Source organism: Hipposideros armiger, unplaced genomic scaffold (genome assembly GCF_001890085.2).
Source record: "Hipposideros armiger isolate ML-2016 unplaced genomic scaffold, ASM189008v1 scaffold_745, whole genome shotgun sequence".
In the NCBI taxonomy this organism is placed as follows: Eukaryota; Metazoa; Chordata; class Mammalia; order Chiroptera; family Hipposideridae; genus Hipposideros; species Hipposideros armiger.
Window position 1 is genome coordinate 899,080 of NW_017732095.1, and position 26,974 is coordinate 926,053.

General features: G+C 47.1%; 1 protein-coding gene across 6 annotated transcripts; it reads left to right on the forward strand.

Annotated features, from left to right (window-relative positions):
- On the forward strand, positions 1-26,866 carry PRMT2 (protein arginine methyltransferase 2). 6 transcript variants are annotated; one of them, XM_019628063.1, is made up of 12 exons: positions 2-172; positions 540-670; positions 1,790-1,888; positions 7,977-8,090; positions 8,688-8,870; positions 11,767-11,928; positions 12,751-12,915; positions 19,488-19,663; positions 23,412-23,541; positions 24,549-24,685; positions 25,973-26,144; positions 26,314-26,866. In XM_019628063.1, the coding sequence occupies exons 3-12, from the start codon at positions 1,850-1,852 to the stop codon at positions 26,344-26,346; spliced, it is 1,311 nt and encodes a 436-aa protein (XP_019483608.1). In that variant the 5' UTR covers positions 2-172; positions 540-670; positions 1,790-1,849; the 3' UTR covers positions 26,347-26,866. The 6 variants fall into 6 exon arrangements, with proteins under 6 accessions (XP_019483612.1, XP_019483608.1, XP_019483610.1 ...); XM_019628065.1 differs by having other exon boundaries at positions 2-115; XM_019628067.1 differs by lacking the exon at positions 540-670 and having other exon boundaries at positions 1-115; positions 11,770-11,928.
- The last annotated feature ends 108 nt before the right edge of the window (positions 26,867-26,974 follow it).

Genomic DNA, 26,974 nt, shown 5'->3' on the forward strand with positions numbered 1-26,974 from the left:
TTGCATTGCGCCTGCGCGGGCTGAGGGCGGTGGCTCCGGCTCTTGGTAGGCACCGACCTCCTCCCCTCCGCGCTGACCGTGTGGACGCAGAGCTCAGCGGACAAACGCGGCTGAGGTAGGTTTCTCGTGGGCAGCTCGGACGGCCGGACCGCATGTAGTCAAGACATAGCAGGTGAGAGGGCCTCTCCCGGCGTGTGCGTCAGTGGGCTGACTGAGGCCCCCGCCCCCTTCCAAGACCCCCCGCGCCTTCCCCGCGTCTGTGCTCTGCGCTCTGGCGTTGACCGCGAGCTCAGCGCCCCGCCCCTTCCGCAGCCACGCCCACATCGCCACGCCCTTTCATGGGCCACACCCCCAGGGCACGCCCACCCCCTGCCCGCGCCCTCTTGGCCTGCGGGCCGAACCGGGACGTCCCGCCCTAGACCGACGTCACGCGCCCTTCCCTGCTTGCTCCCCCTGCTGCTGCATCTTCGCCCCGCGCTGTCCCTTCACTCTCTCTTACTTTCGCCCCAATCTCTGGCCACCTGCCCCTCACGATCCAGGGGCCGCTCCCCCCAGGGCGCACGGAGTCGGCGTCCCTTTGCCGGCGTCCCTTTGCCGTCCGTTCACCTGGCCCGCACCAACCAGCAACCCATCCTGGTCCCAGTGCAGTGTTTTCCAACGAAAATGCAACGTATGTATATTAGTATTTGTAACTACAGATGTCACAAAAATAACTATTAGGTCCTGATTTATAAACGAAGCACGCATTTTAACCAGTCTTGCTATGTAATTGAAAAAAATCCCAAAGAGTAGTACAGATTACACTGTCACTGGAAAAGTAAGAATTGAGAATGAGAAGGAAAAGCCTCCGGAAGATGCAAACCTTGGTTTCTGTTAGTGGAAACACTTTAAGACCCCAAGTAGGGAAGTTTAATGGGAATTAAAGCTATGGGTTCCAAGAAAAGATTTGACATTGATTTGTTATTTTAAATTAGCCCAGTGATCTGACAGAAAAGAACAGGCTTCGGCCAATGATTAAGAGTTACACCTTGAGGCTGGCTGAGTGGCTCAGTTGGTTAAGAGTTAGCGTAAGAGTGCAAGCCCTGAACAGCAGGGCCGCCGGTTCGATTCCCACATGGGCCAGTGACACTGCGCCCGAGCTGAGCTCCTGCTCAGCTGCCAACAGGTGGCAGGATGGCTCAGCTGGTGAGAGCACGTGTTCCTAACAGTAAGACTGCCTGTTCGATGGTGGGCTATGCCTGCCCGCAAGTAAGACTGAACTCCGCACCTTGAGCTGAGCTGCCGTCCAGATGGCTCAGTGGATAGAGTGTGTACTCTTAACAATGAGACTGCAGGGTTCAACTCTCCCATGTGATGGTGGCTACAACCCACCTGCAACTAAGACTAAGCACAGCACCTTAAGGTTAGAGGCCATGAGCTGCCTATAGGCAGCCAGATGGCGACTGGCGCCCTCCACAACTAAGATTGAAGAACAACAACTTGGCTGATCTCTTTCCCCAATTCCCCAACACTGTTCCCCTCCCCCAATTCCCCAATTAAAAAAAAAAAAGTAACACCTTGCAGACTAGTGAAAAAAACACATACTTCTTTTAAGTTCATAAATTTTAAATGCTTTCCATTGTTTTTGTGAAGAATTGCATGTATACATTTTATTCCTATTCCATTCATTACATATAATACGTTTGACTTCCGTTTGGTAGAGGACCTTTATCATGGGCCTTAGAAACAAAGTGAACTTAATTATTATGCAATGTAATAAAGCATTTTCTCATTCTCTCTTTTAAAGCAGAATTGGAGAGGAAAATGAAACATTAAAAGTGGCAGCTATGCGGCACATCCTAAGAGAACTATGGCAACATCAGGTGACTGCCCTGGAAGTGAATTGCAGGTAAGTTCAGTTCTGGTGGGGGGAACATGAACATGACAGAGATGAGCTCAGCCCAGAGTGATGGTGCTTTCTTCAGGTCTATGAAGGTGGCCACCAAGCACGGGATGGTGATAGAGGAACCACTTGCAGATGACATTCTGAACTGCACATTGTAAGCATTTCTTAGGAATCTAGGGTTCTGTTTTTGGTACCTGTGCTATTGAAGCAAGCACATTTTTCTAGCTGTTCATTAAAGTTCCAGGCCTAGTGTGTTAAAGGCAGGTTGAACACCTTAGAAAAGATTTCTGTATTCAAGCTGCTTTTCTGCCTGGGATACGTAGAGCTTCATTCAAGTTAGCGGTAAAAAAAAGTCACCTTAATTTCAAGGAATGGGGCCGACCAAGTGACCCAGTGGTTAAGAGTTGGCTTGGGACACCAGTTCTGAGCAGCAGCGCCCCGGTTCAGATCCCACATGAGGGCCAGTGACGCTGCGCCCTCTACAGCTAAGATGGTGAACAACAGCTCAACCTGGAGCTGGGCTGTTGTGAGTTGCCGGCGATGGCGTAGGCTGCAGTGTGGCTGCAGTGGGCTGCTGTGAGCTACCGTGAGCGGCCAGCAGCCAACATGAGCTGTCAAGAGCTGCACTGAGCGGCTGTGCAATGGCCGGCGACCAATCTGCCTCACCTGGGAAGAGCACAATGATCACAAAACCAACATGGGCCAGTGAAGTGACGTCCTCCACAACTAGACTGAAGAAGAAAAGGATAGCAACTTGTCTGTTCCCCTTCCCAGTTTCCCCAACACAGTTCCCCTCCCCCAATTCCCCAATAAAATCTTAAAAAAAATTTTTTTTTCTTCAAGGAATGTTGATTAGGTAAAATTAAAAACCAAATGAATACTCTAATAATGTTTTTAAAAAACCAAACATTTTCATGTCTCATGTCAATTTTAACATTTAAATTTTTCCTTTTTCTAATAATTGTTCTAATTTCATTTAATTTTTATATATAGCAATTTTATTTATAGTTGGGTCATTCCATTAATCTTTTTAAAATGAATCATAAAATGTTTTAATTCATGAATGTCTCATTTTTCTTTTGAGAAATATAAAAAATATTAGAACATTTACAGAATAATATTGGAAATATCCAGTACATATTACACAGAAGTGAAAATTTGTTAACATTTTGTGATGTTTGCTTCAGAATACACACACACACACACACACACACACACACACACACACACACACACAGTAAAACATAAATAACATGTGTTCCCCAACCCCAGTCCCATTCTTTCTCCAGAGGCAAACACTACTAAAATTAGGAATTGATTTTTGTGCTCTGCACTATTTTTTATATTTTTAGACCTTAAGGTCTAGGCATCTTTAGAATTCTCCTAAGTTGCATCACAGTCTGTGTGTCATCTACAGCTGGCCTGTTCCACTAATGCTACTTTGGGAGATTTGTCCTTGTGTGTGTAGCACTGGTTCAGCCCTAAAGTGTTCTCCTGCAGCATGTTCCTCATGTGAACAATGTGTACATAGGTCTGTACATTAGGCACACACCGCGTTTTCTGTGTTTCCCTGTTGTTGAACACTTACATTGCTTCTAGTTTTTTTTGTTTTAAATAGTGCTTCAGTGACCGTTCGTGTACATGTCTCCTTGTACGCATGTAGGTGCTCTAGGGTTATACCCAGTAATGGGATTGCAGGGTGGATGGGATTGTATCTTTTCAGTTTTACTAGATAATGATCAATTGTTCTCCCAAGTGGCCTACCATTTCACAGGTCTGCAAGCAGTCTACAGTGCTTCTAACACTAGAGAGCGTCTGACTTCTTTAATCTGATAGGTTAGAAGTGGTACCTTGTTATTGTAGTTTTCTGATTACTCGTGAGTCATGAATTGACTCTTTATTGACTTACTGTCAGTTAAGTCAATATTGAAGTATTACTTCAGTAATATTTGTGTTCATCCTGGGGATAACAAACTCCATTAAAGAACAGATGCCTGATGGCCACAATTTGTGTTTTATCTCTTTTTTTCTTTCCCCTTGATCATTTCTTTTAGGGTTTTACTAATTTTATCTTTTCAAAGAGGCAGTTTGTCTTTGTTGATTTTCTCTTTTATTCATCTATTCACTGATTTCTGTCTTAATCCTTACTTCCTTTGTTCTGTTTGAGTTTAATTTTCTCTTTTTATAGCATTCTGAGATGGAAATTAGGATCACTGGTTTTAAATCTTTTTTCTTTAATATATGTCTTAAAGCTAAAACTTTTCCTCTAATCTCTACTTTAGCTGCACCTCACACATTTAGATACATTGTATTTTCATTATTGTTCAGTCAAAACACTTTCTAATATATCACAAAGGAAATTAGAAATCTTCTGGGCTATTCAGAAATGTGTTGCTCTTTTTCTAAACATTTGAAAAATTTTACTTTTTGTTTTTTAATTTTGTTTTGATTATATTTGGTTAAAGTATAACGTGCTCTGTAAATTTCTGTCCTTTGAAATGTATCTAGTCCTTTATATCTAGTCACATGGGCTATTTTGGTGACTGTCCCATGTGCACTTGGAAAGAATATGTGTTCAGTGATTATTGAGTGTAGTATTCTAGAAATGTCATTATGATCAAATGGATTGGTTGTTAGTATTGTTCAAATGTCTATATGCTCTGTGATTTTTTTGTCCATTCTGTCAGTTACTGAGAGGGATGAGCTTTAAACATCTCTGCTGTGATTGTGGATCTGTCTGTTTTTTTGGTTTATGTCCTTTTGGATCTATCGCTTTTTGCTTCATATATTTTGAATCTCTATTATTTGGTGCATACGTTTAGGATAGTTTTTGTTTTCTAGATTAATTGGCCCTTCTGTGTTTATGAAGTCTCTCTCTTTTTATCTATTAATACTTTTTGTCTTGCATCTATTTTGCTTTATGTTAATATTGCTGTACCAGCTTTCTAATGGTTACTGCTTTCATGGTACACACAGAAATATGAACCCACATTTTCAACCTGTCTAATTCCTTACATTTAAAGTGTTTTCTATCATAAGGTGCCAATAGTCATGGGGTTTTTGTTTTGTTTTGTTTTATCATATAATCTCTGCCCTTGACTTGGAGTACTTTGTCCATTAACATTTAACATAATAACTGATATGATTAACATCTTGCTGTTTGTTTTCTTTATGTTGCATTTCTTCTTTTTTACCTTTCTCCATTCTTTCCTTCTTTTGGATTAATAAAGTATGTTCTGTAATTCTACATTATCTATTTAATTGGCTTTTTAGCTGTACCTTTTTGTATTATTGGGTTGTTAGAAAAGTCATGACGCATTTTTGCAACGAAAAACATAGAAAAACTACATCATGACTTTTCCGACAACACAGTAGTTTAGTGGTTATCCAAGAAATTGCACTATGAATCCTTAACCTAATCCAGTCTTTTTTTTTTTTTTTAAAGATTTTATTGGGGAATTGGAGATGGGGAACAGACAAGTTGCTGCCCTTTTGTTCTTCAGTCTAGTTGTGGAGGACGTCGCTTCACTGGTCCATGTTGGTATTATTATTGCGCTCTTCCCGGGTGAGGCAGTCGCCGGCCATAGGATGGCCGCTCATGGCAGCTCATAAAAGTGCACGACACCTGCGAGCCAGCCTCACTGCAGCCTACGACGCTGTTGCCGGTGACTCACAGCAGCCCAGCTCCAGTTCGAGCTGTTGTTCACCATCTTAGCTGTAGAGGGCACAGTGTCAGTGGTCCTCATGTGGGATCCGAACCGGGGCCCTGCTGCTCAGAGCTGGCGTCCCAAGCCAACTCTCTCTTTTTTTTTTTTTTTTAGCTGGGCCATCCTACCACCAGTTGGCAGTTCAACGGCTACTTGAACCACTGTTGCTCAGAGCTCACACTAATATATATATATATATATATATATATATATATATATGTATGTTATAAACTCAACAGTAAATTACTGTTGTTTCTTTATACTTTTCATCAAAAGTATCAAAAGTCTTTTGTAGGCAGTAGTTTCTAGCAGATTCTGCCCAGCCGACCCTCCTCTTAATTTAATCTTCCTTCTGTATTTAAAAAAAAAAGTCTTTGGTGTTAAGTAGCAATAGTCTGTTTTTCCACATAGCTAACTTTTCTGGGGTCTTTAGACATATCACTGTGGAGAAAATTAAAAATAGTGATAATGCCTGTTGCTGCTAAGTATTCAGGCAGAACGCACTCCATACCTTGCTGGTGACGTGAGACGTGCTACTGCCTTTATAGAAAAAACCTGACAAATATTTGATAAAAAGCTCTGGCAGTCTGTCCCATAAAAGTAAACTGTCACAAAGATAAATGTGCAGAGATGCCTGTGGCAGCGTTGTTTATGGTGGTGAAAGCTGGGCACCAGGACATCATCCATCAGTCAAGGGTGGTGACGAGTTCAGTGGAATTCTTGCCATGCAATGTTATAGTGCCACTGAAAAGTCTAAGTCAGAGTTCTGACTGTTGGGCAGTTTTTCACAAGGTTTTGTGTGAGTAAAAAAGCAAAATTAAAAAAGAATGGTCTGTGATGTCCTTTACAAAAACCGTATCAAAAGAAAAGCTGTGTGTGTGTGTGTGTGTGTGTGTGTGTGTGTGTGTGTGTGTCTGATCATGGAGAAAGCATGGGAGGGTAGACACCAGGTGATTACTAAGGATTGGGGATGGTGGTGACAGGGTGATGATGTGGGTGGAACAGGGACAGGATGGAGGGCTGCCTAAAAAGAAAATCATATTGTGTTAAAACGAATCATGCTATTATAATAGGAAAACGTGCAAAGGAAATAAATAGGCAATTATCAAAATTTAAAAAGTGACCAATAAATACTTAAGAAACGTGTTGGCTTCGCTGATAATCAAAAAAAGTCAAATGGCAGTAACCAAGACAGGTAATTTCTCCCCACCCAGTTGGCAGAGATGACTGAAGAACGGCCATCGTTGATAAGGGAGGGTGTGGGCACCTCAGAGCTTTTCCCCGCGGCCGAGTCTGAGGAACCACCTGTCTGGCGGGCAGCTGGTGGCGCATGTTGTCTAGATCCATCAATTTCACATTGAGGAATTTAAGAAAATTACCAAGGAGAGAGAAAATGATTTCTGTTTAGGAAAGTTCATCTTCACGTAACTTATAATAGTAAAAACTGAAAACAGTGTAAGTGCCCAGAACTAGAAGGTTGGATAAATAAGGTTTGATACTTTGTAGAATGGAATACTGGCAGATATAAAAAATGTGTTTAGAAGTATATTTGATAATGAGGGAAAATGCTCATAATTCAGTAGTGGAAAACATGTCTCAGGACAAAATTGTATGACCCCAGTAAGCACCCTTTTTGCATGTGTTATATGTACTTTAGAAAGAAAGCCTGAAAGGATATAAAAGTTAAGTGCTACTATCTCTGACCAGTGACGCAGATTACACATGGCTTTAATTTTCCTCTGTGTACTCTTGTGCTTTCACATGTTTTCTAAAGTGAACAGGAATTATGTTTAGGAAAATCTGATTACATGTACAGATGGGACGGGCTGGCTCCAGTGACCTGGGATGGTTGTCGGAGGTTCTGCCACCTCCAGCGACGTCTTCCAGACGCAACCCTTCTGACACCGGTGATGTGCAGGCCTCTGAGGTCCAGGACCCTCTTCTGGGTCCTGAGCAGCTGTGCGGTTCAGTGAGGCCACATGAATGGTGCCAGGTCACCAGCACCGTCCCTCAGTCTTCTGTGAGCCCCCCCCCGCCAGTTCTGTCCTTGGGGCTGATGATGTCCTCAGGCGGCACCCAGAGTCAGGACTTCTTTCTCCTGGGGTTGAGCATCACTCTCAGGACATTGCTGAAGGCCTGGGGTCAGTCACCACATAGACACTACTGCTTTCTTGTTTCTTTGATGGTCACTTGAGGGTGGGAATCACATTGTACTAGAGAACAAGTGAAGGTGGAGTCATGTGGACCCCTCGATTCTGCTAGTGAAGCTGACCAGATTGTAGAGTTAGAGGGGGTCCCATGAATCTACATTTGAGTCCATCCACAGAGCCTCGAGTCAGAGGAGGGCCCGTGCTCACTCTGTGGTCTCTCCCTGGTTTGCGCAGGAGGGAGCAGAGGCCGTGGCGTGCCGAGAGGAGGAGCCGCTCCTGCTCCCGGAGGGCCTGTGCCCTGAAGAGTTCGTGGCCATCGCCGACTACGCTGCCACCGATGAGACGCAGGTACCTGGCATCACGCCCGCGCTTATGGATTGAGCATGTTCGGTGACAGTGAGGTGGGGCCTTGCAGAAGTCATGCCACAGCCAGTGGACAGACCAAGGCTGGAGGTGGCCCTCCCGTGTCCCCGCCTAAGGAATTGTGGCCCCGAGCCTGCTGTGTAGGGACCCACTGAGGAGCGCGGCGGCTGGCCCAGTATCTGCTGGAGACCTGGACGGAGAGCCTGTCCTGGTTGATGGAAATCAGAGCTGTGAAACGAAGACACCCACCTGAGTGTGGCTTGCTTTACCTGGGAACAGGGATGCCGGAGCTCAGCAGGGTCACGCGGTGGGCGGTCCGTCCTGAGCCATTTGAAGGTGTTTACTTTTTCCTTTAAAAATATCAGTTAAGCTAAGCTCTTCCTTCACGTAGATGTCCCCCCAAAATCTCTAAATCCTGGTATCATTTTCATGATACCAGTTGTTAGGATGGCACAAGTACCCATTGACTCGTTTTGAAATTGCTGTCATCTGGGCTCCAGTGAGGGGGATATATCACAGAGCCACAGTTGAAATGACACTGCAGTGTTTTCTTGAATTGTCACTTCTGTATATTTTTTCCAGCTCAGTTTTCTGAGAGGAGAGAAAATTCTCATCCTGAGACAAACGACTGCCGACTGGTGGTGGGGCGAGCGTGCTGGCTGCTGTGGGTACATCCCTGCGAACCACGTGGGGAAGCACCTGGAGGAGTGTGACCCCGAGGACACTTGGCAGGACGAGGAGTACTTTGGCAGCTACGGAACCCTGGTACTGCGTTCAGGCTCCCAGTCTGCCGCCGGTGGGGGTTTCTTCTCTAGTTCTCAGTCCTGACTTTTTAAAATAACTTCTGGGCTTCTGCTCACTGTTTGAGCAGCACTTAGTGGGCATCTGGTCAGACTCTACGCCACTGGGCCCGGCCATCGTGTGCCAGCAGCCCCAAAACACACACAGCAGCAGCATTGTGGGTTCCATAAAACACCTGTGACACTGAACTTGAATTTCATATCATTTTCATGTGTCATATTCTTCTTTTTATTTGATTTTTATATTTCAATTATGGTTGGCATGCAATATTATTAGTTTCAGGTGTATAGTGTAGTGGTTAGACATTTATATAATTTAAGAAGTGATCCTCCTGATAGTCTAGTCCCCACCTGAGACCATACATAGTTATTACAACATTATTGACTGTATTCCCTGTGCAGTACATATTCTTCTTTTGATGTTTAAAAAACCATTTAAAAATGTAAAAGCCATTTTTAGCTTGCGACCCATCCAAAAGCAGGTGGTGGGCTGGACTGGCCCGTGGACTACAGTGAGTTGACCTTGGTTTAGAAATATAATCTGAGAAATGGGACGATGAAATGTTCTCAGTATTGAAAAAAAAGTAATAAATTTTGGTTTAAATACAAAAAGTTATATAAATCAATCAACAATAATACTTCTGAATGACCAGCTCATTAGCTTGCTTTCTCGCGGTGGATGAAGGCCCAGGCCCCAGTGGCGCAGGCAGCTGTGTTGATATTTAAACTGGATAGAAACAGAAACCTGCAGGATGGAGGGTGCCAACATCCTGTGCAGTGGAAGAAGCGAGACATCGGAGAATATCCAGTGTTTGGCTCAGTCACAGGGAGTCAGGGTTGTGGCTTATGGGTGTACACAGGTGGCGACACTGGTTCCCTGAGAGTCGGGGGCTCGGTGGATGGAGGGCCGGGGTGCTGGCTGATGTAGAACCATTTGGTCAGGTGTACCTTTTTGTAGGCCTCTCATGTTTCACAGTTAAAAACGCTGACATGAATGAAGAGCTCTGATGCAGGTACAGCGACGCGGTGGCCAGGCTGCTTGTATGATGGCAGTGCACCGTGTGGTCATCGGTTTGTGGCAGCGCAGTGGTGTCACACACGACGCTTTCTCACCGGACGGTGTGACTGGGCGTGGTGAGGGCTTTCCGTCTCGTGAGAAAGACAGAAACCCTGCCTGTCCTCGCCCTGCGCTCCACAGAGCCCGCCGGCCTCGCGGTTCCTCTCAGCGGCAGCTTAGGCTTCCGCCCGGGCTAAGCGACGAGGGTTTTCGTGGCTTACATTCATGGAGAAGGAATAGTTCCACAGGCTGCTTTTTACCTTACTCTTTGCACACAGCTGTTCTGTTTGAAGGTCTGCTTTGACAACAGCTGTAGAGTGTCATGTGGATTTTAAAAGGACCCTGTTGGTGGACACCGGGTGTGTAACGCCCTTTTCTCGTGATGAGCCATGCTGTGCTGGACATCCTCCTACACAGGCCCTGGGAACGCAGCTAGAATGTCCACTGGGCACCTTCGTAGGGTTGTGCGTGTCGTACTTTTGGGTCTTGCCAGGTGGCCCTCAGGAAAGGCTCGCTGACTGGACACCTCTGAGTGTGCGTGTCATTTCCCCACCAGAGCCTCAGGGTGGAAAAGCCAAGTCTTCAGGGTGAAATGGGGCATCTCTTGGTTTCGATTTCCATTTTTTACAGTGAGATCGATCATCGTTTGTTTTATTGGCCTTTTGTATTTCTTTTTTGGAAAATGTTCATATTATTTGCACACTTTTTTTATTTCTGTCGATTTAAATGTTAAATAAGCAGCTTAGCCTGTATTCTTGACATGTATTAATTACTCTTATGTCACTCTTTTTTTCCCTGTAACTTTTTATCGTTGTATAACCTAATTGTTTTTCTTTTCTTTGTGGCTTCTGGGTTTTGTCCTACTTTTAAAGACCCTCTTCACTGCAGGATTTATAAATACCCACGCTTTCTTTTAGGCCTTCTTGATTCCATTTTTTACAGTGAAAGATTTAAATCAATCAGGAGTTCACTTGTGAAGAATGCAAAATTCTGACTTAGTTTCCTCACAAATGTCCAACTATTCCAGCAGCACGTACTGAACCCATGTTTTCCTGCTGATAGAGAAATCAGCACGTAAAATTTTTTATCACACGTTAAATTTTTAGGGTCTGTTCTGGTTCTTTGATCTGTTTATTTCTTCTGCAGTTCCAGACGCTTTTTGTTATTGGAGCTTTTTAATGTTTGGGAGAGCGAGGCCTTGAACAGTTCTCCAATATTTAGCATTTTCCTGCCAGCCTTGGCTGTTTATTTTTTTGAAACTGATTTTATTATCATTTGTTCTGTCCCCCTCCCCTCCATGCGAAATAGTTTGGCATTGTAGTTGTTTTACAAGGAAAGTGTACGCTAATTTAGGGCAGAGCGGCATCTTTGTAATATTACACCGATGCTCCCTATTTCTTAAGCCTTATTTTATGTCTCTCAGAGTTTAAAGGTTTTCATTATACAAGATTGTGGATGTGTCTTGTAAATCTATTCCTAAATAGTTTTGTGCATTAGTACTATAAATGGTTGGGTGAAGTGTTCTGTACACATCTGTCTAAGTTGGTTGATAGTGTTGTTTAAGCCTGACCTTACTGCTTTTCTGTCTATTTCTCGTGGGAGAAGCAGAGAGAAGCTGCAGGCCGCACCCCACTGAGCCTGAGGCAGTCTGCAAACTTCCAGTTCATTCCTTCACTGTCTGCTCTGAATTCTCTGTGCAGCATATTTTTAGGTTTGGGGTGGAGGGAGTGGGCTCAGGGTCTGTGCTCCACCTGGGAGCAGAGCTGGGTCACGGGCAGTGACTCTCCGTGTGCTTTTTGTCCAGAAGCTTCACTTGGAGATGTTGACAGACCAGCCGCGAACAACCAAGTACCACCACGTGATCCTGCAGAACAGAGAGTCCCTCAGGGGCAAGGTGATCCTGGACGTGGGCTGCGGGACCGGCATCATCAGCCTCTTCTGTGCGCACTACGCGCAGCCCAGAGCGGTGAGTGGGGCGGCCCACGCGTCCCTTCAGCGGCCTCCGGGCCGCGTCTGGGAGCCGTGTCCTCCCCATGGAGGCACCGTGCCAGCCAGGCAGGCGGCGCGTCCCAGCCAGAGCTGCTCAGCAGTTGTGACGCTGGCTCAGCGAGCCGCAGACAGCAGGGAGCGGACTTGAGCTGGCCGCACGTGCTGGTAGTTTGAGTTACATACAGAATCATGTGTGTCCACGTGTCCGTGTGTCGGGCAGGGATGGGACAGACCTCTCTTCCTCTAGAGCAGCGGTTCTCCACCTTTCACAGGGGTCGCCTAAGACCATCAGAAAACATATTTTCGATGGTCTTAGGAACCAAGACATCGCTCCCCTATCCGTCTCCAGGCCCCCATGCAGATACGCCCACATACGAGTACCCGGCGACTCAAAGGAGTCGCGACCCACAGGTTGAGAACCGCTGCTCTCCAGCATACTTGGCCCGTGTGGACTTGCAGCCCCCTGTGGCCCTCACGGGCAGGTGATGCTCCTGGTTTGCAGGGACCGCTGAGTCCAGACCCTGCTGGAACCAGGGCGTGGTGCCCAGGGCCCCGCCGAGAACCCGGAGCGGAAACTCAGGAGCCACCAGCGTCCTGAACGCCTGTCCGTGCCCAGCTGGGTGCCGAGGACCTGCGGGGTGCCAAGGGGTGCAGGGGTGTGGTTGCGAGCGGCCTGGGGGCGCCCGCGTGGGCCCATCCGCGCCACCTCGCTTCTGTGCCTGCCGGCTCCGGGTTTGGCAGCCCTGGGATGGCGCGGGGTGGGGCCGCATGGCACTGAGGACGCTTGTGCCACGCGCAGGTGTACGCGGTGGAGGCCAGTGAGATGGCCCAGCACACGGGGCAGCTGGTCATGCAGAATGGCTTCGCCGATGTCATCACCGTATTCCAGCAGAAGGTGGAGGACGTGGTGCTGCCCGAGAAGGTGGACGTGCTGGTGTCCGAGTGGATGGGGACCTGCCTGCTGGTAAGGGGCGCGGCTCGCGGGCGGCTGGGCTGCTCTCTGCGGTCTTCACAATTGACGGTCAGTTCTGTCTTCCTAAGGTCATGTAACTGACTTCTCACATGAACATTGCTCGATGTCTTGAGTTTTTACTGATTTAAAATATGCCATTATAAAAAATCTGAATCAGATGGAATGTTCTCAGCTATGCTCACGTAAATTGTTGTCCTTGGGAACCTGCAGACATCCAGGGCACCTCCCCGTGCCAGGCTGCGGGTTTTTTTTCTTTCTCTTTTTTTTATTTTTTATTAATAGTATAATACATTTATTTTACATCGGTTTACAAAAAAGTTTATGAAAATTTGTCAGCAGTAAAAATAGCTTGGGATAATGAATAACTTTGATGTCTCATGGATTTTTCATGGGTAATCTAAACATAATTGTTAAAAACTAATAAATTTAATAAATATAAATAGAATAAAAATAGTTTCAGGTTAAACATTTTGGTAATAATTATGTGTTATGATATGTATACTTAAAAATAATTCCCCAAAATCTTTTGGTAACTTGAAACTTTTTTTTAAATAACGTTTATTGGGGTGACAATTATTAGCAAAGTTACATAGGTTTAATTAAGGTGTGCAGTTCTGTAATACGTCATCTATATATCATATGATATGTTCACCACCCAGAGTCAGTTCTCTCAGGCTGCTTTTTTTTTTTAATTGGGGATTTGGGGGAGGGGAACAGTATTGGGGAATTGGGGAGGGTGACCAGCCAAGTTGTTGTTCTTCAGTGTTAGTTGTGGAGGGCGCCAGTCGCCATCTGGCTGCCCGCCAGCAGCTCGTGGCCTCTAAGCTCAAGGCGCTGTTACAATCTTAGTTGCAGGTGGGCATAGCCACCATCCCATTTGGGAGTCAAACCAGCAGTCTTGTTGTTAAGAGCGCACGCTCTATCCACTGAGCCCTCTGGGCGGCAGGTCAGCTTAGGGTGCCGAGTTCAGTCTTAGTTGCGGGCGGGTGTAGCCCACCATTGAATAGGCAATCTTGTTGTTACACCAGCTGAGCCATCCTGCCACCTGTTGGCAGCTCAGTGGCAGCTCTGCTCTGGCACAGCGTCACTGGCCCATGTGGGAATCGAAGCGGCGGTCCTGCTGCTCAGAGTTCGCGCTCTTAAGCCAACTCTTAACCAGCTGAGCCACTCGGCCGGCCCATCAGGCTGCTTTTTGATGCCAGCACAGTGTCTCCTCCCAGCCAGGTCCCAGCAGCCTCCCCGCACCTTTAACCATTGTGGGAAAGTGGGACCTGGCCTGGCGCACGTGCCCCCCTCACACGGTGGCGTGGACTGTTTTCTGCTGCTGCACACACCTGACTTGCCCAGTTGCTCACATCACAGATTGAGCTTGAGGCAGCTGACAGGTGGGCATAGCTGGGCCTGCAGGGGGGTCCTGCGACCCCCTGCCCAGCCCCTTCAGTTTAGGACCTAAGACATTGTACTGAATGAAACCTCCCAGTCTGAAACTTAGTCTCTAAAAGCCCCAAGAAATGACATCTGGGTGAAGGTGAGGGGAACGTGGTCGGTGTTTCCAGCAAGAGACCCTTTCACTAAAAAGTGAGTAGCTGTGAATGTTGCCCGTGGTTTCTCGAAGGTGTAAAGATGAGGGAAGTGACAGCAGATGACACTGGGTCTTAAGCCCTGTTGCAGTGTTGTTGTCTAAGGTAAAGTGTAAGTAGACTCAACATCCCTGGGATAATTTGGCTTATTAATTGCATCTGTGGGCTCATAACACGGTACACCGGGAAAGGACTAACCACACCATTAGACCACAAAGTGCACATCAGCCCTTGACCCTAAACCCCAGTGTAAATGTTTATTGAGTTCCTCCTGGCCATGGGGACATGGAGGGCCAGCCTGCGGTGGACATGTGTCCACGTGCCCAGTGCAGTTGGGGGGAGCCTGGTTGCCAGGGCTCCAGCTGCTCCTGGAGGGGTGAGAGGCAAAGAGGGAGAGGGGAGGAGGGGAGCAGCATCTGTCTGGGGCTCGGTATCCCTGTGGGGCGGAAGCTGGTTCAGGTGCTTTGTGCCCCCAGGACTTTGCCATGTGATAGGCTGCCAGCGGTGGTGTAGTGCTCAGGTCCTGGGATGTGAGGACAAGTAGGGTGGCACTGAGCTCAGGACCAGGAGCCCAGAGCAAGTGGAGAGCGCTAGGAGGCCTGGGGACATCTGCCAGAGGGTCCCCTGTGGTGGCTGTTGACAGGGCCCAGAATGGGTGAGATTGGAGATGGAGGCTGTGAATTTGGGAGTGGTCACAGCATCACCCACCTGGCCTTCCCCGTGTCCCTGCGCAGAAGCCCTGGTCCCCTGCAGCTGCTCCTCTCCCCCTGTGCCTCTGTCCCGCTGGCATCATCTGCACGGCTCCCTGCCTGTTCTCAGAGCTCCTCAGACTTGAGGTCCTCTGCCTCTTCCGCCCTCCTTTCTACTCTGTTGCTGACATGTAGCAATAAGATAGACATCATGGGACATAACAGAAAGTCCAGAAACAAACCCAAATACACATACATTTAGTTTATAATAAGGGGAGGTTTCCAGTTAGGCAAGGGCCTGTAATTGTCCTAACACATTGTGGACTGGTGATGCAGATTTGCGTGTATACATTATAGCTGTGCAAGACAGATTACGCAAATCTGCGTTTTTAACATGTGCTTGCCACACACTATATACTTAACTGCGCAATATGGAGCCTTTCTCTGAATGGTCCTGCTGATGAATGTTTATAGAAACGTGACCTCACTCTGAGTTAATGATCGGTGATTAATATAGAGAACAAAATATAGACCTCTGTATTTTCCTCTGTGCTCTGCTCTGCATTTAGTCAGCATTCAGATTTCAATCACTTTACACCCATGACGGAAAGACGTCGTTCTTACGGAAAAAAATATCTTACAGAAGATGAAATTTCAGCGGAATTGTTGGCAGACACAATATCTGATGTTCCTGACAACGCTGATAGTGACAGTGAAAGTGACAGTGATTCTTCTATTATTGGAAATAGGCAAAACAAAATTGTGCATCCTTTACCGAGTTATAGTGACAGTGAACAAAGCGCAAACGAAAGTGACAGTGATGATGGGACTCTAGATTTGGCGGTTTCCACATTGGTAAAAACAGATAAAACACCAAATTTAGGGCCATTTACCGGAAACCCAGAGGTGAAACAAATTCCCTCTGACCCAACGAAAGTATCACAAGTAACAGGACTCTTTCTTGGAGACAGATTCTTTAATATGTTGTATGAGGAAACGAATCTATATTACTTACAAAATCAGGGGAAGTATGTTACTGGTTCTAAGGGGTTGAAATGGTCAGATGTCATTGTAGCAGAAATGAAATTTTTTTTTTCAATAATTATTCTAATGGGGAAATCAGGAAAGATAAACTAAAAGATTATTGGTCTACGGATCCATTTTTAGATAAACTCCTATTTTCAGAAAACTTAGGAGCCGTAATAGATTTGAACAAATTTGGTGGTGTTTACATTTCAACAGCAATGAACTTCTGCAACAATCAACTAACAGGCTTTTCAAAATTCACCCCTGATTGGATTTTTTCCTTGACAGATTTCAGACTATTTATAAGCCAAATCAACAACTTTCCTTAGATGAAGCAATGATTCCTTGGAGGGGCAGTCTTCATATACGAACATATAACCCGGGGAAACTTACAAAGTATGGCTTACTGGTTCGTATGGTCACTGAAAGCACCTCAGGCTATATCTTGAATTTAGAAGTTTATGCTGGTGAAGGAAAAAAAATCACAGGAAACTATTTTCACACTTTGGAACCTTATCGTGATCAAAATTACCATGTCTACCAAGACAACTATTACAGTCATGTGACAATTGCTGAAACTCTCCTTTCAAGACAAGTTAGAATATGTGGAACAATCAAGAGTGAACAGGGGTCTTCCTCCAGAAATGAAAAATGAATCACAGTCTCTGAAACGTGGCAAAACCACATTCAGGATAAAGGGTGAAATTCTTCTTCAATCCTGGAGGGATGCTCGTGTTGTCAGCATGATTTCCATAATTCACAATTCAACAATGGTTGATGTTCCACGGAGAAATGAAGAAGTAAAGAAAAAACCTACTTGTATTTTTCAGTATAATATGTTCATGAAGGGTGTTGATAGGGCAGATCAGTGCTTGTCTTATTATTCTCTCTTGAGAAAAACAATGAAGTAGCCAAAGAAAGTTGCATTTTGGTTTTAAAATTTTGCACTTTTCAATTCTTTTGGAATCTATCAAAAAGTAAAAACTACATCAAAAATGAGATACAAAGAATTTCTGCTACAAGTGGCAAAAGACTGGGCTACAGGTAAGGTAGAGATAGACTCAGACACAAACACAGACGCAGCACGCCCAGGAACATCAACCCAAAGCCCTCGTGTGCCTCATGAGGACCCCCCGGGGAGACTTTCGGGTGATATGCGCAAACATGTGCTAGAGAAAATTGTTGGAAGTGAACGGGGTAAAAGAAAATATCCTGCTAGGTCCTCAACCTGCGGTTCTCAACCTGCGGGTCGCGACCCCTTTGGGGGTCGAACGACCCTGTCACAGGGGTCGCCTAAGACCATCGGAAAACAAAAAGATACATTACAATTCATAACAGTAGCAAAATTACAGTTATAGAGTAGCAACGAAAATAATTTTATGGTTGGGGGTCACTACAACATGAGGAACTGTATTAAGGGGTCGCGGCATTAGGAAGGTTGAGAACCGCTGTGCTAGGAGGTGCCATGTTTGCGCTGCCCACAAAAAAAGAAGTGAAACTCGGTACATCTGCAGGTTCTGCTTAGTGCCACTCCAAATGGGGGAATGTTAACAGAGGTATCACACCCTCAAGCACTACTGGGGTCTTTGGTAAGTATTTCCAGAAAATTTCAGTTCACAAAAATAGTTAGCAAATTTGTTATAAATTTTTAAAGAAACACAGTATAAAAGTTGATTTAAATGGTTTAAACCCCAGGAACATGTATTTAAACAATTTAAATGCCCCGTCCACAATGTGCTAAGATGCTGTTGTAGCAATTGATTATTTTGCAGAAAATGGTTAGGTCCTTCTTCATGCTATATGCTAAAGTAAATTCCAAATGGGTTATAGAGTTAAGAGTTTTTTTAAAAAAGAAACATAAAACAATTACTAAAAACTTATGTGATGTTAGAATGAGAAGGACTTTGTAAGAACCAAGCCCATAAAGAAACTATAAAACTGTAAGCAACCTATAGATTGTTAAAAGGTATGTGAAGCTGTAAGGAATTGCAGGGCGTATGACAAAGGGCTCATGTCCTGCGTCCATAAAGGCTGCATAAGGCAATAGGTAAGCATACAATGAGCAACTGCAGGGAAGTGGCAAGGGGCATGGAAAGACAGAAGCTGACGCAGGAACGTTGTCTAATGTCACCAACAGAGAAATAACTAGATGCCTTTGAGCTATCAAACTGGTAGAGAAACCGTCTGATGCCTGATGACACCAGTACGTGGCGGTTTTGGGGACATAGTCTCACTCCCTTTAGCACTGTGGGTTGGTATAGCTTTTCCAAGGAAAAACAGGGCAGGACACGTCAAGAGCGTGAAAAATTATCAAATGAAGTTATCCTAAGGAAATAATCAGAGTGGTATACAGATTTATGATCAGAAATGTTCATGTCAACACCATTTAAAATGGGAGAAAATTTGAAAAAATAGAAATAACTGGCAATCCATATTAAGAGAATACTCTGAGCCATTAGAAATTACGTTTTAGAAAGATTCTTAATCAACTGAAAAGTTGTTGACAGTTTGTTGGTTTTTTAAAAAGCACAAAGAAGTATTGCAGTGAGATTCCAATTCTGAGTTCTAAAAGTGCGTCTAGCACTGACCTGGCCTCAGTCCCAGTGGGGCTGAGTGGGCACCCCGCCCGTGGCTCCCAGCATGCAGCTGTGTGCTAGTGGAGAAGTCTGAAAATGTAGCTTTCAGCAGGCGGGCTGAGAAAGAAGACCAGAATTTGAAGTACCACTGACTTGGTGTTGAGTTTATCATTATTCCTTTTCTGGTTCTATCTCAACATATATAACTTCAATAATTTAGAGGAGGACCTGCCGAGTGGCTCAGTTGGTTAAGAGTTGGCTTAAGGGCGCAAGCTCTGAGCAATGGGGCCGCCAGTTAGATTCCCACATGGGCCAGTGACGCTGCGCCCGAGCAGAGCTGTCGCTGAGCTGCCAACAGGTGGCAGGATGGCTCAGCTAAAAAATAAAGAAAGAAAAATAAATAAATAAATAATAAATAAATAAAAGGGAGGAGCAACTAAGGTGGGATGGGAGTGAGGCTTCTCCAGACCTTCAGCCGTGCCCCAGGTCTCAATTCAAACGCGAAATGCTGTGACCGAAACCCAGGCTATGATGGGAGGTGACCATTAGTGTGGGAAATCCTCTGAGGTGTGTTGGTTGACAGTGCTCTCGAGGATGAAACTCATAAGGCACCCAGACTGGATGCCGTGGGGAGGCCTGTGCATGTATGGGCCTCGGTCTCCGTGTCGCCTGTATGTCTCCCTCCCGTGCAGTTTGAGTTCATGATCGAGTCCATCCTGTACGCCCGGGATGCGTGGCTGAAGGAGGACGGGGTCATCTGGCCGACCACAGCCGCACTGCACCTCGTGCCCTGCAGTGCGGACAAGGACTACCGCAGCAAGGTTCTCTTCTGGGACAACGCCTATGAGTTCAACCTCAGCGCCCTCAAGTAAGTGTGCGGGCGGGCGTTCCGGCCATGCCTGCTCTGTTGCAGAACTGGCCACGACTAACGACTTACGTGCCTGAGAGCCGTGCACGTTGGTGTCTGTGCCTGTAAACTGGTGAAGATGTCGTGGGAATTGTAGTGTCTTTTACAACCCAACTTCCCTCTAATGGGGAGAATACGGCCATGTTTAAAATGCAGCCTATATGAGTGTGGGGGCCATTAAAACACAGATGTGTGTTCCCACTAAGAGCTATACATTTTTAATAAGGACTAGAAAATATATTGGGTCGTCAGGAAAGTCATGATGCATTTTTGCATTGAAAAACATAGAAGAAGATGTCATGACTTTCCCGACGACCCTATATTAGCGAAGTAATTCCTGGCGTTCTGCAGAGGAAGCAAAGCTCCAGAATAGTTGATGTTTTGCTTTTGAGCATATGACACACTTGTACAGCTGGGATGCAGGTTTTCACGTAAAGTGATTTCCTGATCAGGCCTTCACATTTTCACTGTTGCCTCCTCTGAGGATGATGGCTTAAGCTGGCTCTTTCCCCATTGAGAGTGCCATGGGAATTAGAGCAGGGTACCCCATTTGTCAGAAGCGGCGAGGAACTTCTGCGCGTTCGCGCAGCGAGGACCAGCTGGGCCTGGACACCTGCTCCACGTGCAGAAGGGGAGCAGGCAGCAGGATGGGCTTCTGGGCCTTTTTGGTTTTTATTTAAAAATTTTAAAGAAGAACAATAGTGCCAACTGAAAATCGCTGCTGCCAGTTCAACACCAACAGGAGTCCCAGTTTGGGGTGCGGTACAGCAGACTTTGTGCAGCGAAACAGCTAGGTTTACAAAAGGGAAAGGCAGCCATGGTGCTCCAGAGACAGGGGAGGCTGGCTTATAGAGAGAGAAGTCCTGCCCCTGGCCCCTGATTAGTCCCTTTTCATGCAAATAAGGAAGCCAAATTCACACAGTTTGATTGGTCCAAATAGCACTGTCCTGATTGGTTGGCTCTACGTATTCTGATTTGTCAGCAAAGATGCAAATGAGGATATAGTTGCACAGCTCCGACTGGACAGGGCAGGCCTTCAGGCCTTCAGCCCATTGGTGGAATTTCCATCTTAGGCGCTCTCTGATAAGGATTGACCCAGCCGGCAGGAGGCTGGCCGCTCAGCCTGGGGCTTTTCCCTGAACTGCAGCCTGAGTGAGAGGCCTGTATCAGCAACGACTGCTGGAGTCTGGTTATGAATTTGGGCCCAGTTAGCCACAAGGAGTCCTTCTTGACAGGTATTCTTCTCGAGGTCAACAGTAGTGTAATGGTATGAAATCTTTCCCAGTGAACATTGAATCATTGCACCCTCAGCCCACATCCCAAAGGGACAGGAGAGGGAAGGTGCCTGACAGCGCTGTTCTGTGGCTCCGCTGGGCAGAACGCGTAGGAAGGGCTGGGAGGTTATGAAGAGAGCAGTGAGGAGGTTCTTACGCTGCCAAGTGTCAGCGGGTACGACAGCAGCCACCTAAGTAGTGTGGTCCCACGTCAGGAAGAGGCAGGACAAGACAGGACAGGAAGCTCGGTCGGTGGAGATGCTGTCTGTGAGGGCCGAGGCCGCAGGTCTCCCTGGGACAAGTGCTTAGCCCCTCGGAGGAAGTCTTGTCTCTCTCACACCGGACATTGAGATGTAATTTCATGTGGATTCAAGAATTTTGTGTTAAAACATCACATCAAATCAACTACTGGAACCCATGGGGGTCCGTGTATCAGATCCTAAGTGGAAAGAAAGGCAACAGGAACGAAGAAAGAGGCGCTGGACTTCAGTTTATATAAATAGACAGCACCTATGTGTCAGAAAACAGGAAAAACACAATTTAAAAAGGTGAGGACGACTTAGAGAAAGTGACTAGCTGACAGACTTAGTGTCATCTGTTGGGTAGTCAGGAAAGGCATGATGTATTTTTTCTGTTTTTTGTCGCAAAAATGCGTCATGACTTTTCCAAAAACCCCGTAGAAAAAGGTGAATATCCAAATGAAACTATAGGCAAGTCACAGACACACACGCACGCACACACAAATTACCAATAAGTATTTGAAAAGAATTCCATCGTCATTAGTAATTAAAACGCAACCTATAATGAATGTGATTCTTGCCACCAGAAGAGCAGTGATTAAAGTAGCAGCCGGTGCCGAGTGAGCTCCGGAATGATGGGGCGGCATGAGCACCGCCTGCCCAGACCGCGCCGGCCAGCGTCTGGGCGCCCATTCCCAGCAGAGCCTCCTGCTTGAGAATATTCTCCCCAGGGCCACGGCGGGCTTCTTCTGTATACGCAAAGCCTCTGGAAACATGGCTTTCCATAGGAACGTGGTTAAATTCCCATATATCCACCCGATGGAGCCTTGTGCTGCTGGTTTAAAAAGAAACAAGTGGGGGCCGGCCGAGTGGCGCGTTGGTTAAGAACTGGCTTGGGACGCCAGAGGGCCCCGGTTCGGATCCCACATATGAGGGCCAGTGACACTGCCCTCTACAGCTAAGATGCTGAACAACAGCTCAACCTGGAGCTGGGCTGCCGTGAGTCGCCGGCAATGGCGTAGGCTGCAGCCCCTGTGGCAGTGGGTTGCCATGGGCTACCGTGTGTAGCCAGCAGCCAGCGTGAGCGGCCAGCAGCTGCTGTGAGTGGCCGTCCAGAAGCCAGCAACTGATGTGCCTCGCCCGGGAAGAGTGCAGTGATGGTACCAACTTGGGCCAGTGAAGCAACGTCCTCCACAACTAGACTGAAGAGCAAAATGACAGCAACTTGTCTGTTCCCCTTCCCCCAATTCCCCAACACTGTTCCCATCCCCCAATTCCCCAATAAAAATCTTTAAAAAAAAAAAAACCCCAAAAAACCAAACAAACAAAAAAAAGAAACAAGTGGTTTTAGGAATATCTAATAATATTAAAGTTAAGAGACAGTATAACTGGTAGGACACACACTGTCTAAACAGGATGCCCCTGTTTTGCACAAATAATATATATCAATATGTACGGGGAGGAAGATTACTAAATATATCAAAATGCTAAGATAGAAGTATGGGGGACATAAGTTTTTCCCTTATACTTTTCTATATTTTCCAAAGTCTTTATAAGGGCGTAACTATTTTTATCATCAGAAAAAATCACAAAAGTATGTACATACAGTGGACTTTCTATTGAAATATTTACTTTTATTTGCTATTTCAGAAGTTCCTGCTTTGCTTAATTTTTGAAACATTTTTGTGGTGAATAATTGATTACTTTCTGGGAAGCAAAGGGTTCAGCCTGTGACATGGAGTGTGAGACGGGATGACACGCACAGGGACTGTGCAGGCGGCCCAGCTGTGTTTCTCCTGAGAGTCCCGGCTAAATGGGCACCTTCCGTCCTGGAACAGGAATATCTTCTTTATTTGCTGTGTAATAGATATGGGTTTTGTAATAAAATAGGTTCTAAAACTAAAGAACACACTACAGCCCCGTATCTTGTAGGTTAGGTGAAGGTTGGTTTCCGTGTGCCCAGATGCCATGAAGAGGACAAAAGGGAAGTGCTCGTTACTCGTACGCTTGGGCGATGTAGCACATCACCCGGGTTGGGTGGGAGGCGGGGACCCAGAGCTGGGTCCTCGGGGCTGCAGACAGTGGCCTAGAATTCCTGCGGACACAGAAGAGAAAAAGCACGTCTTGTCACACGTGTGTGTCAGAGCCTGAGATGGTGGTGATGAGTTTAAGCAATTACTTTGATCTTTTCCCCAGATCTTTAGCAATTAAGGAGTTCTTCTCGAAGCCCAAGTATAACCACATTTTGAAACCAGAAGACTGTCTCTCGGAACCGTGCACCATATTACAGCTGGACATGAGGACAGTGCAGATCGCAGATCTAGAGGTGAGACAAGAACGCTTCCTCCCGCATAACTGGATTTGTAAACTTTGTGCTGTTGACTTTCCAGTCTCTCTCTTTTTCTTATGTCTATTCTGATTTTGTCTTTTCTATTTTTACATTATATTCTTTATAGTTAACCTCTTTAACATCTTCATTTATTTTAGGATTTATGTTTAATGTTATCAGCATCTTCAGATTCAAATAAATTTTATCCCAGTTCATCATGGAATTTGAGATAAAATTTTTCTCTAAGGTTTTTAAGCTACCATTGATGAAATTCTTAGTTCTTTCTTTTACCTACCGTCTCTTGCCACGAGGTGGTGCTTGAGTTCAGGACGACCCCAGTTTAACCCTCCATCAGGCCAATGCATCTACTAGATGCATGTATGACATTTATTTATTTAAATTGGAAATGAATGAAAATAAGGTGTAAGCATGCTTATTATTTATTCACAATGAAATTTTAGTTTGCCACAAAGTAAAAACAATATATGATTATTACATAAATTCAGTATAAAAATCAGCAGAAATTCAAAACGATCTGTGAGATCAGTTGCGCCTGATGGAGAGTTAAAGAGCAGCCGAGTGTTTGAGGCTTTGGCTAGTTTGTAGAGACCCTGCCTTGAACTTACTTTTTGTGCAAAGAACTGAGAAGAGAAAGTATCGCATATGAATTTGGGGGCAGAAAATTAGGCAAATGAGGCCCAGATTACTTGAAACCTTTTCTGATAATCGGCTGCATTTGAATTCACAGCGCAGGTTTTAATACTTTGCTTAGGAGGAAATTCTGTGTGGTTTTTGATGTGTTCAGGTAAACGAGCAGGTTACAGGGTCATTTCATGGTTACTGGAGTGGGAGGTGCAGTACCCAGTTCAGTGCAGTGTCGTGGGGTTTGTGAAGTGTGGCCAAGCCGACCAACAGTTGCCAGGTCTCGCTCGTGGAGCCCAGGGCGGGCTGGTGTCACGTGATTACGGCGTCATGTCTATTTGCTTGTCCGTTTGGTTGAACAGACAATGAAAGGTGAACTGTGCTTCGATATCAAGAAAGCCGGCACTCTGCACGGGTTCACGGCCTGGTTCAGCGTCCGCTTCCAGAACCTGGAGGAGAGTGCCCCCCAGCTGGTGCTGAGCACAGGACCATTCCACCCGTGAGTGCCCGCCCCTCCCCTGGTCACGGTGGCTCATGCCGCGGGCCTCGGTTTGCCTTCCTTCTGCCAGGCGTTCATGTTTAGGGCCTAGTCCTACTGAACGCTGACCTACCATCTCTCCTGCCGGCTGGCCCCAGGCGGGGTGTGGGGTGGGGGACAGGGTAGGGGAGTCCGGGCTGTGTGAGGAACTCCATGTCTGGGTTGTCTGGAGCGCTGCTACAGCTTCTCAGCCAGCAGAGTTCGGGGGGCTTTCCCCAGACTTTGGAGAATCACATTTCTTGAGACAAACACTGTGTGTAATGACGCTGTGGCTGATGTTAGCCCACATGAGAAGCCCGCACTGTGTGTTGATGGCGCTGGACACAGCTGCCTGTGGAAGCGCTGCCTTCCTTGGGGGCTTTCATGGCCCCCAGGGACCGCCCTCCCCTCCATGCCCGCCTTGGACCTGGGCGGAAGTGGGCAAGGCACGGGGTGAGAGGTGCTGGCTGTGGCATTTGGGCCCAAACCCCAGCCATGAATCTGTGACAGGAGAGAAGCTCGAGCTGGTTACCCAGAGTGCCCTGTGCAGGTGACATGGCTGGGACTGCGGCCAGTCCTCCCTCCAGGGACCGCCGCACAGATGTGAGCGCTCACCGTAGAAACCAGGGCCAGCAGTGTGTGCTGGGCGGTTCCCACCTGAATGGCGAGACACACAGGTGTCAGGGACATGGTGGGGGCGGGCAGGGCACCAAGCCAGAGGACACACACTGGGAAAGAGACCCCCACGGTGGCTGGGGGGTGGCCCAAGGAGGGAGAAGGGGCAGCAGGCGCTGCAGCGGGCGTGCTGGGGCTGTGCCAGGTGCTGGGGGGACGAGGATGGTGGGTATGTCGGTGCCAGAGCCTGGAGAACCTACAGGGCCCCCAAGTGTTACTCCTTCCCCCAATGGTACAGCTGTGTAGCTCACATACACCCCAACTTTCACAGAAATAAGTGTTTTTTTGACAGTTTCATTGATGTATATTCCTCAGCTGTGGAAACTAGAACTGTGAGCATCGACGGGTTAGGATCAGGGTGACTTGGGGTGGATGCCTGCTGTGCCAGGACAGGAGGCCAGGTGACCATTGGAAGGGCCAGGGAATGGGCACCACACGTGGACCCTGTGTCTGGCCACGTGCCCCGGGCACCCTGGTGAGCCGCCCTCGCCCTTCCTGGGACCTGAGCATTGCAGAGGAGCCGTGTCCTCGCTGGCCTGGGTCTGCCTGTGGGGCCCTGGAAGGGGCTGCAGTGATGTCACCTGTGTCTTGCAGCACCACCCACTGGAAGCAGGTGCTGTTCATGATGGACGAGCCCGTCCCCGTCTGCACCGGGGATGTGGTCACAGGCTCGGTGGTGCTACAGCGGAACCCGGTGTGGAGGCGGCACATGTCTGTTGCCCTGCGCTGGTCTGTCACCTCCAGGCATGACCCCACGTCACAGAAGGTAAGAGACTCGGCTGCAGTTGTGCTGCACTGCTGGTCCAGGGATGGCCCGCCTGCGCAAGCAGAACACAGTGGTGGCTGTTGCTGGTCCCCGCCCTGCAGACCCCACGGCTGCGCCTTGTCTGCAGCATTTTGCTAATCCTCACGGTGGGACCTTTGGTGTTTTTCAGGTTGGAGAGAAAGTCTTCCCAATCTGGAGATGACGCAGACGCCGTTTGGGAGGCAGCGTGAGCATCCTGGAGGGACAGTGTGCATCAAAGGAGTCGCACCTGGATGCTAACGCATGTTCCGCCAGCTCCGCTCTGCCCTGCAGGTGGCAGCTCCCTTCCCTGTGGGCGCCACACACCGACACGCTCGGGCTGCCCTCTCCACTGCCACTGCCCGTATCTGTCCTCTAGAAGTAGGCTGTGTTTCCAGGTGTCCCCCAGTGGTGTCCATTGTGCCGACTGTGGTCGGGTGGGGGCACAGTGTTCCTAAGCTAGGTCTAGCTCTACACCCGGAGGGCACACATGTCACCCCTGTCCTGCTGTGAAGTGACTGTTGTGCATCGTGTTAGTGGTGTCCTGCTGCCCTCACTTCAGAGCGTGGGTCGCACAGAGCCGTGCGCGACTGCAGGTGGCAGTGCATGTGCTGGGGCCGCGCATGAGGCAGTGCAGCTGCCGAGACGTCTTCCAGGTGATCCTGTCGGCACACAGTGCAGCTCAATAAATCCTTCTAAATGGACATGGAGTACGTCCTTCTGTGCACGTGCACCGCTCGTACCAGTGTGGGTCGCTGCATGTGCGTGGTCCCAAGTGCCCCTTCCACTCAGTAGCACCCTCAAGGGTCACG

Excerpts from the sequence above, each read along its gene's own strand:
- PRMT2 (XM_019628063.1), top strand. The coding sequence starts at position 1,850 with ATGGCAACATCAGGTGACTGCCCTGGAAGTGAATTGCAG. Across the intron at positions 12,916-19,487 it reads GGATGGGGACCTGCCTGCTG|TTTGAGTTCATGATCGAGTC; the intron begins GTAAGGGGCGCG and ends CCTCCCGTGCAG. Across the intron at positions 23,542-24,548 it reads TGCAGATCGCAGATCTAGAG|ACAATGAAAGGTGAACTGTG; the intron begins GTGAGACAAGAA and ends TTGGTTGAACAG.